The sequence below is a fragment of the Psittacula echo genome, assembly GCF_963264785.1.
Source record: "Psittacula echo genome assembly, chromosome: 2".
Taxonomy (NCBI): domain Eukaryota; kingdom Metazoa; phylum Chordata; class Aves; order Psittaciformes; family Psittacidae; genus Psittacula; species Psittacula echo.
In genome coordinates this window covers 102045094-102061161 of record NC_137737.1, presented here as the reverse complement: position 1 = coordinate 102061161, position 16068 = coordinate 102045094, and the positions used below count along the sequence as shown (strand labels likewise).

Below are 16068 nucleotides of genomic sequence, written 5' to 3'. Positions count from 1 at the left end.
AACAGGATAGCATCTACTTGTTTGGTATCTTCAATCTCCCTATTTTCTGGGTCCCTCATTAAATTCTATTTATTTACTTAATCTTACTACTGAGTGATAGTTAGGGTTGGTAAGGTGAACTGTTATTATCTCATCACACTCATATGCACATAGTGTCTGGTCCACAGAAAAGCAAAATATCCTGTTCAATGTGATTCAGAAGATCTGATGCAAGTATTCAGCAGGGATTTCCAAATCTAGCCTATGAATGTCTGTTCTTGCCTGGATAAGTTTAAGGGCAAAACTTGCCACTAAAAAATTAGTGATTGTATTACAGTTATCTAGATACCTCTTTTAAATATTTTCTGAAATGAAAAAATTGGACCTTGCATTCCTAAAATCATTTAATAATATCTGCACCTTTCCATGTCCTAAATCTCCCACTACACAAAAGTATTAGTTTGTATTTCAAAAACAAATATATCCATCCTCAGTCTTCTCCACATATACATTTGTACACTTGCTTTTCTTCCTCATTTAAGTTCCAACTGTACTACATTTTGCCCTGCAGCTGATGTTCAGTTTAATTAGATATACTTTCTTTAATCCGTGACACTTCACCTTAGACACTGACCTTCCAAACTCTACAAATGTCTCCTGACAGTTTGAGGATACCATATGTCCTGAATACCCTTCATACAATAACATCCTCAAACACTTCAGAGAAGTTAAGCATTTCATGAGTATCCTGATAATTTCTAAACCAAGTTGAAATATGCTGTACCTTCAAAACAACAGTTTAATGTTTACTTCAGAAAACAGTTCTACTTTCCATTTTCTCTGCTGTCTGAGGCACTCTGTAACTGAAGACAGGGAAAGAGAAAGATTTCTGTTCTCATATGGTAGCACTGTTCTTCCCTAGACATAGAATCACAGAATCATAGGGTAGTTAGAGTTGGAAAGGACCTTAAGATAGTCTATTTCCAACCCCCCTGCCATGGGCAGGGACACCTCACACTAAACCAAGGCCTCATCCAACCTGGCCTTGAACACCGCCAAGGATGGAGCATTCACAGCCTCCCTGGGCAACCCATTCCAGTGCCTCACCACCCTCACACTAAAGAATTTCTTCCTTATATCCAATCTAAACTTCCCCTGTTTAAGTTTTAACCCGTTACCCCTTGTCCTGTCACTGCAGTCCCTAATGAAGAGTCCATCCCCAGCCCCCCTTCAGATACTGGAAGGCTGTTATGAGGTCTCCACGCAGCCTTCTCTTCTCCAGGCTGAACAGCCTCAATTTTCTCAGCCTATCTTCATATGAGAGGTGCTCCACTCTCCTGATCATCCTTGTGGCCCTCCTCTGGACTTGTTCCAACAGTTCCATGTCCTTTTTATGTTGAGGACACCAGAACTGCACACAATACTCCAAGTGAGGTCTCACGAGAGCAGAGTAGAGGGGCAGGATCACCTCCTTCGACCTGCTGGTCACGCTCCTCTTGATGCAGCCCAGGATATGGTTGGCTTTCTGGGCTGCGAGCACACACATATTGTGTGATATCATGTAATGTAAAAGAGAACCAACTGATAAGTCAATCCTCTGCATCTTCGTTTCAAATAGAGGAGGTGAGTAACAATGAGTAACAGCATGACAATGCAAAACTAGAGCATAAACTTCTTTTTTATGATAAAAAGCATACCTGCATATCTCCTGGGCATTTTTGCATGAGCATCATGACACACAGATACTGAAAAAAGGCATCTATCTATCTATCTATCTATCTAATCTATAATATCATAGCAAAGTATAACCTACCATGTTCTCTACCATTCCCTTCCCAAGGTACTCATTGACTCACTCCCGCGTGTGAGTCCTTGCGTTTACTTTAGTAGGCATTTGGTTAGAGTTGTGCCCAATGCACTCCACTGAGGATTAGGGGAAATTCTTTGCAGTGATCTCAGAAGCACATGCTAATCTATTTGTGCTTTGTGTCAGATAGCTTTTACAAAACATTAGGAGTTTGACACTTTGGACTTTAGTCATAAAATGAAACTTTTAGGGCAAACAATCGTTAGAGTGATTAATGAATTAGAGCCTTGGAGAAGAGGTTGAATGGCTATGAGACTGAATGAATAAATAGGGGAGTCATTGATAGGACAAAATTAAATTGCCTGAAACAGAATAGCATTGGGGATGACAAGTTTACTTCTAGCTATGCAGGACAACGATTTTTACTGCTCATGAGCAGTTCCCTGCTTCCATTAATTCCTCAGCCAAACTTTTGCTACTATATTATCTCTCTCTCCCTCATATTCACATTTCTAACATATTTTATATTAACTCACTTATTTGTAATATTTTCACTGACTTTTCAGAAAAGTGTGTGTATATATATATATAAAATGTTTTAAAAATAGAGCCATAGTATTTGTGATTTTGAATGGCAAACAATGGGAAGCTACACCTGATTTTGACTGTTATGATAAATTTCTCTCACTTTATTCCTCTTCTGATTACTTTAAATTCCTTCCTAATTTTTTATGAGAAAATTCGGTGCAAATGGTGGCATAAAAATGTATCACACCAAGCTGTAATTCATTTATCAAATGGTTAGAGTCAAGTTTCTGATCAGGTATCCCTTTAAAGTACATTTTCCCAGTACTGACTATTGAATGAGCATTGCACTTGCTCGTACTTTAAATTGTTTTTAACTTTTTTGTCAATACCCTTCAGTGCAGTAGCATTAACTTTTTGTATTTCTATCCTACTGTGAGAGGAAGTTGTGAATCAGCTGCAATCTCCCTTATTATGATATTAAACCCCTAAGATTTCAGTGCCTTTAGAGTTAAAATATGGGCTAGCACTTTCAACTCTACAACTTGAATTTAACTGACATTTTCATTCTTCATAGAAGCAACCTATACAAACATTAGTTATTCTTCAAAGAAAATTGCATTTTGATTTAAAATTCTGCTGCTATTACTATGGTGTAATTCCTTCCATGTGAGTTAATGGTGTCTTATATCATTTTGTGTTGTTTTCTTTTTTTCCTTTTTTTTTTTTTTTTTAAGGATACTTTTTGCATTGCTTGTTAGATACATGCAATTCAGGCACTTCAGAAAATTGTTAATACCCTTTGCCTCTTACTGCAATGAGTGGACTTTGCAGTGAAAGAGCAGCTCATAGCAGTTGATGTCATGACCATAATAATATATCATGTTGAATCAGATTTTTCAAGAAAGCAAGAGATTATTTAAAATGTTATTAATTTGACAGATGATAATGACTTGGCAAATAAATAGAAATTGAACACAAAGAATGTAATTATTAACAAGCTTTGATAAGTAAACCTGGGTTTGCTATTTTAAGTACAGGCTATTTAAGGGGCAGTGGTTTGTCACGATACCTATAGTTCTATTCTTTGAGAGAGGAGTGTCTGTCAGAGTTCAAGTCATTGTGAATTTTGATTTGCAAAGAGCTGTGGACCTTAATGTGAGGAAAAAGGACTTCAGTTAAGTTGCTGGGGCCATATGTCAGAGGGACATATGCAGATCATCTGCGAAAGATGTTTCAGTCTTACTCCACCAATGTACACTAGCAAGGCTTCTTCAACATTAATGGATCCTCTCCTCTGTTCAAAGCTAGAAACTGGACCTTGATTTCTGAACCAGCAGTACCTAAAGACATATTGATTTTTTTTTTTGCCTCAGTATAAGATCTTGCTTTAACTGGCCATATCTTATTCTGTGTTTGTTTTTTTTTTTCAGAACGATTCAATGTATATCTTATGCCTACACCAAATTTAGATATCTATGGGGAATGTACAATGCAGATCACACATGAAAACATCTATCTCTGGGACATCCACAATGCCAAGGTCAAGCTGGTCATGTGGCCTCTGAGCTCTTTGAGGAGATATGGACGTGACTCAACATGGTTCACATTTGAGTCTGGAAGGTAAGAGTTAATGAGAAACAGCAAGAAGAAATAAGCAGTGGTTTTGGGGAAGCAGTCTGATAAATTAGATTAGCCTTTCATTATAAAGAAAGATGATATATATGGCCTTTCCATAGACTTTAGTTTGTTGAAGATTACCTTTCAATATATTCAACCCAGTGTTTGAAATAAATGTTAGTGTATCTTATGTTTAAAATGAGCTTAAGCTTCCTTTGACTTTCATTTAACTGCAGTTGAATTGTCATTCTAAAGGTTTATGAGTCTCACTGTGCTTAAACACTGGTGTGGTATAATTTGAGTACTTTTGATGTAGAATAAATTAATTCCGGATCATGAAAAAGGCTCATCACACAGTATGAATGGAATAACTTCCATTACAATAGTTATTACTCTTTTTGGATGTTCTTGATGACTGATTGCCACCCTGGAGTATAATTGCAAGCAGAAGCACAGAGAACACTGTGAACTCATAAAAAGGCTAGCTCTTTTTTCTGCCTGCAGTTTTAATCCTCATTGCCATTTCCATCCTCAGATCAGTTTTAAGTGTCCGTGGAGCTCTGTTTTGCCTCCTTTTCATATCTTTTTAATGCATTTCATATCTTGCCATTAGATCCACTGCCTTCCATATGAGACACTGCATGTCTCATGAGTCTGCGCAGAAATTACTCTGTGTTTATCTCTGTGTTTGGTGATGTTCCATCTTGTATTTCATGGTTCTAGACTCTACCTGATAAAGTTTGTCATACTCCCTTATGTGGAGCCTGAATTTTCTGAAGCAATCTGAAACCACAAGTGTCTCTTCACTCTTGGGTTAGCCACACAATCTTTATACGCATTTTGCTGTGTGCTCATTCAATTAACAAATATTCCCGAAAGTACAGTTCTTGGTCTCAGACAAAAGCATGGATATATTCAATCCTACAGCCTGAGGAGGTAATGACCAAAATTCCTCTGCAGTCTCTTATAGAGGGAGTTGCCACTTAGCTTCTGACTGTATATTCAGACTGATATCACCTGAACACTTTAGTGCTCTGTTACTTTGTTGTGATGACTTCACCACTAAAATCCATAATGTCCTGGGTTCGGCTGTAGCAGTCATTTTTCTCCTTCTTAGTAGCTGGTGCAGTGCTGTGTTTTTGATTTTCAGCCTAGGAACAATGCTGATAACACCAACGTTTTTAGTTGTTGCTGAGTAATGTTTACTCTGACCAGAAGTCAGAAGGGAAGGCCCAGATCACTGGTTGGGTCGGGCTAGGTATCTGTTGACAGGTGGTGAGCAATTGTATTCTCTCCCCTTTTTATTTTCCTTATCATTATTGTTATTGGTGGTAGCAGTAGTGATTTGTGTTATACCTTAGTTACTGGACTGTTCTTATCTCAATCCATGGGAGTTAAATTCTTTTGATTTTCCTCCCCATCTGTGGAGACATGGTTAGCAAGCAAAGGTCATGTTCCCATGTCTGAGCTTAATTAAGCACAGATTCTGTGAAAGTGAGAAAAAACACCAGTTGTGTACAGTTGCCAGCAGTGGAAAAACCCTGGAAGTTAACCAATAGAGATAGAAGACCAGCTGGCCTACCTTGTAGCTAAAAATTGTCTGTGAACTAGGAGCAGAGACCTTGAGGGGAGGATGTGTATATGAGCAGGGGAAAATCACGGAAATGCACCTGGAATGTACCCAATGCTGTATATGCCAACCAATCACTATGGGAAGCTGTGTGTACGTGGCAGTTTGACACTATATATACCCATTATTTGAGCACAATAAACGGATCACTTTTATCAATCATATTGATTGTGCATGTGTTCCCTCCGTGCGCGACGACATTGGCGCCCGAACAGCGACCAACAGAGGAACCCAGGTATCCGTAGTGGCTGGGAGAATTGCGCACGGAGCGGGAAAGCACCAGAGAAGCAGCATCCAGAGGGCTGAAAGAAGAAAAAATGCTCGGTTTTGCTGGTCGAAGATGCCAGGCAGAGAACGGGCAGTGAAAGAAGAAAAAAGAGGCCAATCCTGAAAGAGAAGAGGAGCCTATGATAAAAAAAAAAAAAAAAGAATCGGACTACTAAGTAGTCCTAAGGTAAAGCCCGGAGAAGAGACAGAGGTCAATCCTGAAAGAGAATAGGAGCCTCTGAGCCTGGAGGACGAAGAGGGAGCCTCCGCCACCCGCTGAGTTGGCCTGCTTGCTGGTGAGCTGCATTGGTACCAAAACTTAAAAAAAAAGAGAGAGTAGTGAATAATGAAAAGACAAGCGGCCTTTGATTTATTTAAGTGCTTCTTAGAGAAGCGGGATCTAGGAAAAGGGCTTACTGCCCTCTTTGATTATGGAAGGAGACATGGGGTGCTATCGAGAAAGTTATCTCCAGGAGAGGAGCTGCTGGAGCGCTGCGAGTGGAGGAGCCGTGGGTGCAGACCTTTGCGCGGGAGCTGTGGAGGAAGGTGCCCCGGGAGGCGCGGCCGGAGCTCTCGGGCCACGCAGCCGAGCGGGCAGCGCTGGAGCTGCAGCATGACTGCCAGAAACCGCGGCAGCGGCAACAGCAACAACGGCAGCAGCAGGAAAACGGGAAGTGGAGCGTTGTGAGCCCTGGGAACACTCCCCTTTGTGCGACAGGGCGAGGGACAGGGGGGTTCCCCACAACGAGCGACAACAACCCTCAAAGCCTACCCTGGGGGAATCCTCCCTGCTGACGACAAATTGGCCCCTAAAGAAAAAAAAAAAAAAAAAAAGTACCCTTGTAGCCTTTTGAACATGTTATATGAGTATTGTGGCAGGCTGTGGACTTGAAACCCCATATACAACTCATTTGATAGTCTCTTTGTTATCCACATGTACTAGAAGTTGGCAAATATATATCCATGTATATTTATGTTTCTATTAGCCCTTGGAGACTTTTTAAGGATATTGCTGACCACTTCTTCCAATGTAGGCTGGCCACCTGCATCGGAATGAGTGTGCATTTTGGTCAGTGTAAAAGCCCAAGGCTCATGCGATGTGGGGAGGCAGAGCCTCTGCGGGGATTCCCGCTAAAGTTGAGCCTGCAGCCTCACACTGTGATGATGCTGCTTGGAGCTGATTTTTGATTGTCTTGACAGGGTCCTTACGCCACGTTCCGTATGAGGGACTGTGTAGTGGAAGTAATGGTTGTCTGGGCTTTGTGTTTTGAATATTGTAGTTGTATGGAGTGTGCTTGTGGGATCCCATGTGTGTGTGTGTATGTGTGTGTGTGTGTGTTAAGGACAGACAGTGTTCTGTGTACTTTTTGTTGTTGGATTTGTGTAAAAGTTTTAATGGGTAACAGATTAACATTTTGGACAAGGAAGGGTTAATGCAAAGTGCTGTTGCTGGCAGGTATTTATGGCTGCTGCTAAGCAGGCAGGCAGCTGTAGCTTCACATTCTTTTCCCATCAGAGTGCCTTTGAATCACTCTAACCCAGCTCCTTCTCAGGAGCTGAGAGGGGGTATGTTTGTATCCTCCTACCTAAAGATCCATGGTGGCTACCTGCAAAGTTTGTTAACCCTTACCATAAGCTGGACAGACAAGTGGAGAAACCTGATACCTCAGCTGTAGGAGCTGACAGTAAATACCCCAAGCAAAATGAGATAGAGGAAGAGAAAAATAAATGATTGCAGGACATCACTTGGGGGCAACTGAAAAGTAATAACTTGAATATGTGTGCTTGTAACGTAGCTATTATTAGAGGCTGTGATTTTGTGTATAAAGCCACCTGTATTTACTAGCCAGTTACTAATGAGAAACTATACCTTGTATTGTGTGGATTTGTTACTTGTAAAAGATGTTAGAGCATGCAAATTTGCAGCAGCTACTAGAAAATGCTAAGACAAAAACTAGAAAGATTGTAATACAATGGTAGTGTTATAAAGCAGGTAATGGAACAAATTAAGAGGGTGGAAAAAAAAAAACAAAAAAAAAAAACAACTGTCTTCAACATGCGACGCAAGAAGCTGCACCAGTAGACCTGGACAAGAACCCGAACATTTGGACTCTTATCAACCACAAACCTTGAAAGAAGTGAAAGGGACAAGTTGGGAAGAACCGGAGAAAGAACATCGGGTGGAACCAAAGAGAGAACAGCAAGATAATTTCTGAGGACTGTAAATTTGGAAACAGGAGGATGCTTAAGACATGATAAAGAATGTGTAGTCAAGGGGAAGTGAAAGTTTCGATATAATGAGTAGTGATGGCAAAGAACTATGTTTAGAAATAATTGGTCAAGCAAAAGTGCGTGGACAGTAATGTGATTCGCTGAGAAAGTGCGTGATCAATAAGATTGTTTCGTGATGGAAAAGTACCAAAGGAACTAACCACTACTAACTGCTAGGCAGAATACTATAAAAGCCTGTAAGCTCACTCAATAAGGGATTTTGTTTGTAGCCAGAAACGGAGTCTGTGCCTTAGTTGCCACAGGATCGGGCCTAGCAGGGGATGCCGTCCCAAAAAAAGTCCCATATAATTGCCCATGTACAGTAGGTATCTTAGGCATGTTTATCCCTAATAGCACTGTGATAATATACAAAAGAGGATTGTGTTCTTGAAGGTCAAAGCATGCTTTTCATTTGAGCTGTGATGACAAAGTAAATTTTTGGAACCTGGGTGAAATAATAGCTGCCTCATTTTTAGCTCCCAAAGTAGCTAGAGCTCAAGCTTTAGCAACATTAAATAAACTAGGCTGTTGGCTTGCAAGACAGACAAATGCTACTTCACTTGCTATGAGCGGACTTTTAACTGATGTCGATAGTATTCGTCATGACACCTTACAGAATAGAGCAGCAATCGATTTTTTGTTGTTGGCACAAGGACATGGTTGCGCAGAGTTTGAAGGGATGTGCTGTATGAACTTGTCAGATCATTTGAAATCAATCTATAAAAGTATACAGCAATTAAGAGAAGGGGTCAAACGACTAATGAAAGATGATGGGATGGACTGGCTGACAAAACCCTTTAAAGGATGGGGAATTTCTGGATGGCTTAAAGATTTGCTTATGCAAGGTGCAACTATATTATGTGCAGTAGTCTTATTCGTATTAATAGCAAGTTGTATGCTGCGATGTGTGATATCAATGCTTAAGAAAAGCGTAGCGTCCGTCTGGCTTGCTCAAAAAGAAAAAGGGGGAATTGTGGAGACACGGTTAACAAGCAAAGGTCATGTTCCCATGTCTGAGCTTAATTAAGCACAGATTCTGTGAAAGTGAGAAAAAACACCAGTTGTGTACAGTTGCCAGCAGTGGAAAAACCCTGGAAGTTAACCAATAGAGATAGAAGACCAGCCGGCCTACCTTGTAGCTAAAAATTGTCTGTGAACAAGGAGCAGAGACCTTGAGGGGAGGATGTGTATATGAGCAGGGGAAAATCACGGAAATGCACCTGGAATGTACCCAATGCTGTATATGCCAACCAATCACTATGGGAAGCTGTGTGTACGTGGCAGTTTGACACTATATATACCCATTATTTGAGCACAATAAACGGATCACTTTTATCAATCATATTGATTGTGCATGTGTTCCCTCCGTGCGCGACGACACCCATCCCTTCAGGAGTGGGGTGAGGAGGAAGGGCGGGGAGTGAGCGAGTTGCTGCGTGGCTCTGAGTTACCAGCTGGACTTAAACCGCAACACATATAAACATCACTACTTTTTATTATTTCATATTTTTTCCTAAAAAATAGCAATGGCAGACCCCTGTTTCAATTTAATTTCAATTAAATTATACTGTGGGACTCATTCAAATGTACACTTTTAGCAAGAATAATTTACTAATTCATTCCTTCCCCTAATCTTCAAACTACCTCATGTGAAGCTAGTTCAAGTGGCACACCTACACAGTGCCATAAAGCAAGTAAAATGCCAAAACCACTGCCTGAAACCCACCATATTTTTTCTGGGGAAAACAAAGCAAGCAAGCAAGCAGAGGCAAAAACCCTAAGATTAACTTAATCCTATTCTTTATGAATAAACCATTCATTTGATTCTTTGGCTAAATTTATATTTACGAGTATGCATTTTATTTAAGGGAAAGAGTTTATTTTTTAATAAAAAGGTAATGCTTGAAGACTTACTAATGTTTCTTATTCAGAGTAGTATATCTGTCTGTTAGTAGACCCATTTCTTTTAATTGATTCTGAAGGAAACTATCTTCAGAAATGCTAATCATCATTAACTAAAATTAAGCTGGTAAAACTAATTCATATTAGTCACTTAAAGGTGACTTCGTATACATGTCTCAAAGTGTGTGTCATTCTCTACAGTGTTTTAATTATGAAAAAACATCATACGGTATCATAGTGAAATTCTTTTTTTACGAGATAATTGCTTTCTGTACTGCTCTATTTTTATTTATGTCACATCAGTACTAACAAACTGTATGTAATGATTGTATACATTCAAGTAAAAATGTGACTTTTATTTCCGCCTTTTCAAGCCCCTTACAATATTTTAATTCCATACTAGTATCTGAATATCCTCTTCCACTACAATCCACGGACCATGCAACCTGGTGAAAATTGGATTGTTTTCCTGTATTTTATTATTATGAGCTAGCACTGCCTTTATCTGTCATGCTTTATTGTCTTTGATATGATTCCTCCCTGTTGCTTGCTTGGGAGTGTTTTATCCGTCTGATTTGGAAATGCATAAAGACTAGATTTAGACTGACAGAAAAACGTAGAGGTAAAGAATACAACTAGAGAAAAGTCAATATCTTCAATAACATCTGAAGACTATATAGGGCAACACTAACACTTATTTTGAAATCTTGTTGATTTTTTGGAGGTTATATCTTTATTTTTTATTCAGCATCTTTCTCATCTTTCTGAGCATGATTTTCTTTGTCCCTTCATCTGCTAGTACCTTAATGCAGTAAATTCCTGATGCATGCTCTCTTATCAGAAGTGAAGCACTTATCAGTGTTTTATGAGAATGTTATGCAGTAAAAGTGTAGTTGCTTTAATTTTTCCCTAAGGCTTAAATATTAAATGTAGACAATTGCTTTAAAGGAAATGTTTTTAGTAGGTTCTTATTTTTTATGGAGTTTTAGCTGCTATGCACTATATTTGTATGAGGTTTGCATGAACATTAAGAGTTCAGTTTTATGTATTTATTGTCCATCCTCAGTTTTGGAATTACATTGTTTGAGAAAATAAATCCCTCCCATTAAAATAAATTGATATATTCTATCCATGGACATATTTGCAAAGAGATAATACGATAAATATAATGGTTAAAATTGAGCTTCCTGACAATTAAATTTAGCTTTTAATAAATATATGACTTTGCATTTAAAGGGAATATGGACTCAAATGTATAAAACTAAACTGTTCACTTATCTAATGAAATATAATAGCTACATGGTTTGGAGGATGTAATTTCTCCTCTGTGGGAGGAAGGAACACATATTCTTTCAAACTCCCAGATTTTTCTCTTTAGTTTTGCACTAAATTGGAGTTTGTAAATATGTAAATTTGCTCTACCTATGAAGTTAGATCTGTCCTTATTTTTCATTATTTAGTGGACCAATGAAAGCAAATATTTCTTTCACTTTGATTTACTTAATTTGTATTCTTCCCTATCCAAACTCTGCCAAGATTTGTGGAAGCACAGTTTTGTGTGGCGTAGTTTAATGCTGGATAGAGAGATTCTCATTATTTGAAGTACCTGACTAGGGCTAATCCTATCCATCAATCAGAAAATAGTAATTCACAATTCCATTAGGCACTACAATAACTTTGTACTGATTAATAATATGCACCTAACACAGTGAATTCCACAGTATTTCAGAGCATCTGAGGTAGGAGCCTAACATTTACTTTTCCAAGAGCTAGGCTTTCTACCTAACCAGCTTTGGACTGGCCTGGGGAATTGTGCTGGCTTCGGCTGAGATAATTAACTTCATAGTAGCTAGAATGGGGCTATGTTTTGGACTAGTGCTGGAAACAGCATTGATAACACAGGAATGTTTTTGTTACTGCTGAGCAGTGCTAACAGAGTTAAAGCCTTTTCAGATTCGCCCCATCCCACCAGCGAGTAGGCTGGGGGTGCACAAGTTGGAAGGGGACAGAGCTGGGACAGTTGTCTCTGACTGACCAAAGGGGTATCCCATGCCATATAGCATCATGTTCAGCAATGAATTTCAGGAAAGAAGGAAGAGGGGGGACGTTCAGAGTGATGGCGTTTGTCTTCCCAAGTAACCAAGTGATAGATCACTGCTTTCCAGGGGATGGCTGAATACCTGCCTGCCCATGGGAAGTGGTGAATTAATTCCTTGTTGTGCTTTGCTTGCAGTTGCAGCTTTTGCTTTGCCTATAAAGCTGTCTTTATCCCAACCCACAACTTTTCTCACTTTCACCCTTCCAATTCTCTCCCATCCCACTGAGTGGGATTGAATGAGCGGCTGTGTGAGGCTTAGTTGCCAGCTGGGGTTAAACCATGACAAAAGTTTTAGTGTTGAATCATCAATGACTCAACAGGATTTCCTTAATTTATGGACATGGATAATGTGTTCAGACACCTCATTCTCATTATTTAGGGTATAGAATATGTTGGACGTACTGTGCCTAAGAATGCAATTGATCTGCAGGAGTGCACTTATTTCTCTTCAGACTTTTGGAACTGCTGCTCCACATACATGGGTATTTTAGTCCCTGACTGTCTCTGATTATAAACCCCTGAAATGGGAAGTGTGCTCTTCATGGAACCACACACCTAACTGTCCAGATGAAGGTACTGTAAACTTGCACTGCATTGCATTAATTGCATGCAGTACAAGAAACATACCACAAAAGTAGTAAAACAGGTACAGATGAAGTATCTCATAGCCAAGATCAGGTGTGAAGACAGTGTTTTCAGACTCGTGCCAAAGTCACAGGATTCATTTTGATTATGTTGTAAAGCAAACAATCCATAACAAAGGCCATAAGCAATGTTTAAAATTCACTGCCTGGAACTCCAAAGGCAGTTGTCCAAGCTTTCCTTTTATCAAAACAATCTGACTGAGGCATAAGAATTGATGCCTAAGAATTCAGAATTGAGGCATTGAGAAAAATAAACACAGATGGACTTTTTGTTCCTTTTGAAATGTTCATTCTTTTGCTCTACTGCAATTCTGCCATTTACGTTAAACAGTATTTTCTATGTATGGAAGCTGTCTAGTCAAGTCTCTAAGCTGGTCAGAATTATATGAAAAACAAAAGCCAAAGTCAAGTTGAAATCTAGTTAAACACAGTGAGAAAATACAATTAGGGGATGGGCTGTGGAAACCTCAGCCAAACCTTGTCAAGTACTGTAAGTTTCCGGCTGAGTAGAACGTGGAGGCAGTAGGTTTGTTCTTGGAGTTTCAAGAACAGAAGCCTCAAATGCATGATGCAATCTCTTTGCCAAAATATATTTTCTTATGTGTTGTAGACAAGACGTTGAAATTTAAATGGTTTCAAATATTTCCAGGTTTAGTCATGATGTGCATTTAGAGACACCCATTTAACCATACTAGACTATTCCTGCTTTATTTGCCTTTGATTTTGGTTTTTTGATTTATCAGAGAAAATCTAATGAAATGTGGTATTCTCTGTCATTTCTAAGATCTGGAATCTTTATTTGGTGTAGAAAAATATTAATCTCAATCATTGCAGAGTGGTGACATGAGAATTTCTTAGGGGTTTTTTTCCCCTTTATGAGACCCAAGACTGACATACCTATTTTCTCAGTGGTAGATATACAGATGCTACGCTAGGTGCAGAAAGTTCAGTCTTTGCTTCAGGCACTACATCTGACTGAAATCTTTCATTTGTCTGACAGTCTTCTGTGGCAATTTTTGGTATTAAGATGAAATTTATTAGTCAATTAAGCGTTAAAGTTAAGCTACAGAAAACAGCCTCTTTTTTCCTTTATGTGGGGAGAGGTGCCTTATTGTATGTGCCTCATGAGACAGTTGTTCTGGGACTTCATACACTGTGTAGGTATGAACTCAGGTCTATACCTGCCTGAAGAGAAGCCTTCAACTCCTGATTGGTGGTGGATTATCTAAATTGCGGATAAAGATTATCACGGGTTTATTATGGAATTATAAATCATATATTATAAATTATTCTAAGTAACATTATAAATCATAAGCTTGTAGTAGAATTTGTAAGTCACTTTGGGTTGAGCAGCAGTATGAACACCTATGTGCAGATGTATATATATATATGAAATAACTAGTTATTTCTCATAAGCATTTGCTGAGAGCTCTTAGTATCTCACACTTAATAGTTAAGTTTGTTAGGATCTTTTTCTTATTTCAGACTTTTTTAATAAAAAAAAAGAAAAAGCCTAATTACCCATGATGTGAATTTTCTGATCTGTTTTCTCACTGCTTCTTTACTTCTTTCTCATACTTTCCCCAAGCAATATGTATTGCTAAACTCTGAAAATAACTTTAAAAAAAGAAACAGGAATCTCTTTTATGTATCCTCCCCTTGGGTTTTTTTTTCAGTAATCATGTAGCTCCAATTTTAAGAAAAGTGTCATTTTTGCTGCTGAAAAGGCTTAATTAGTTCCTGGTATTTAGCAGTGCCAAGGTTATACTGTAATATGTTGTAATTGTAGTTCCATTCCTACTTTTTTCCATTCCAGCTTCATTCCAACTCTCAGTTTGCCTTCTGCCAGATTCCTGACCTGGAAAAAGTTCTGTGTTAGTCATCTGATTCACTTAAACCCTACTTAAAAATGAGTTGCATGTTTAACTCATCTACAGGACTCTTAATCTGGTTTAGATCATGGTACCTAATCTAAAAGCTGTTTTACAACTGAAAGCTATTAGAGCTCATTCTAAGTGATTTACGAAGTGCTCATTGCATTTTTCTCTCTGCCAAGGCTCCTATCAGACTGCTCTAGCATTGGTAAATCAGAGTGAGTTCCACCAAAACTCACATAACAATGAAATTCTCCACAGTATATCTGAACATGGCAAACAGATAGAAGGGTTTATATATAACCTTCTTTATCCTAAATTTCTATTTTAACTTCTGCATTTTTCATCCCTGTTTTGAAAATTCAGCCATGATATATGCACCTACAAAAGATTTTCTTAAACTGTCAAAGAATGCCTGAACCATTACACTTTGCTGTGAAAGCTATAATTTTAATGAGAAAAATAAAGGCATCTCAAAAAAAGACAATATATTGAAATAATAAAGTTACATTTATTAAGCTAGAATTAGTCAGAAATAGATCAAGTCAGTGACTCCTGACAGAACAGCAAACTCCACAGCTGAATTTTTATGACATCGTCATGAACAAATTTATAAATACTAAATTGATATTAATGAGCCCATCACTAATTCATTAATTCACCATTGCATAACCAATAAATTGCCTGGTGAATTTGTACTGAATTAAATATATGCAGTTAGAAAAACAGTTACCTAAAGTTTGTCCAGTTAACACAGAAGACATGCAACTCAGAAGTGAAGCCATAATCTCTGTGGTATCTATAGAAATGGTTTGTATATGTACTTTTTACAACACAGAGGGTGCAGCATGAGTTTCCAGCTGATCTCTAGATATCAAGTATCAATGGCCTGATTCAAATGTTACAAAGTTTTTTAATGAAATTGCTAAAAAATGAAATTTTTAATTTTTTAATGAAATTGCTAAAAATTTTATTGGTTTTGCCTAATATATCAGCAGACAGCATGTTATGTTCCGTCTCATATCTCTGAGATAACATGAACTGCACCTTTCAGTTGAAGTGCACAATTTGCCTTCTCCCTTCATAGGACAGTTGTAGTCATAATCAAAATAAGACTTGTTTTATTATATTTTGAGACCAGCTGCCATTTTGCTTTCAGATGGCTTTACATCCACGCTTGAGCCCAGAAGATTTGTTATTAACTAACCATATTCTAATTGTTCTTTTCCATACATATGCTCTGCTGTAAGCATGCATTGTTGGATTAATATTCCTGATGCCAAATGTGATTAATGAGGTTATTGCTGTGTAATGTATGAGCAGAGAAGAAGCAGATGAAATAATTCATACATTCTAAATCACTTTAGGACTCGCTTATTGTTTCAACTCTACATTTTAACTTTTGAATTCTGCTCTGAGTAATAGCAATAATTAATCTCATATGAAAGTTC

The 16068-nt window shown here is 38.3% G+C and overlaps 1 protein-coding gene across 1 annotated transcript in view; it reads left to right on the top strand.

Moving 5' to 3' along the window:
- Positions 1 to 16068, top strand: part of DOK6 (docking protein 6) — a gene marked incomplete at its 5' end in the record, with an annotated part of 261663 nt that overhangs the window by 148695 nt on the left and 96900 nt on the right. The window contains one exon of the mRNA XM_080611655.1: positions 3745 to 3934. Within this exon, the coding sequence (XP_080467781.1) occupies positions 3745 to 3934 (190 nt within the window). The remainder of the gene's footprint in view (positions 1 to 3744; positions 3935 to 16068) is intronic.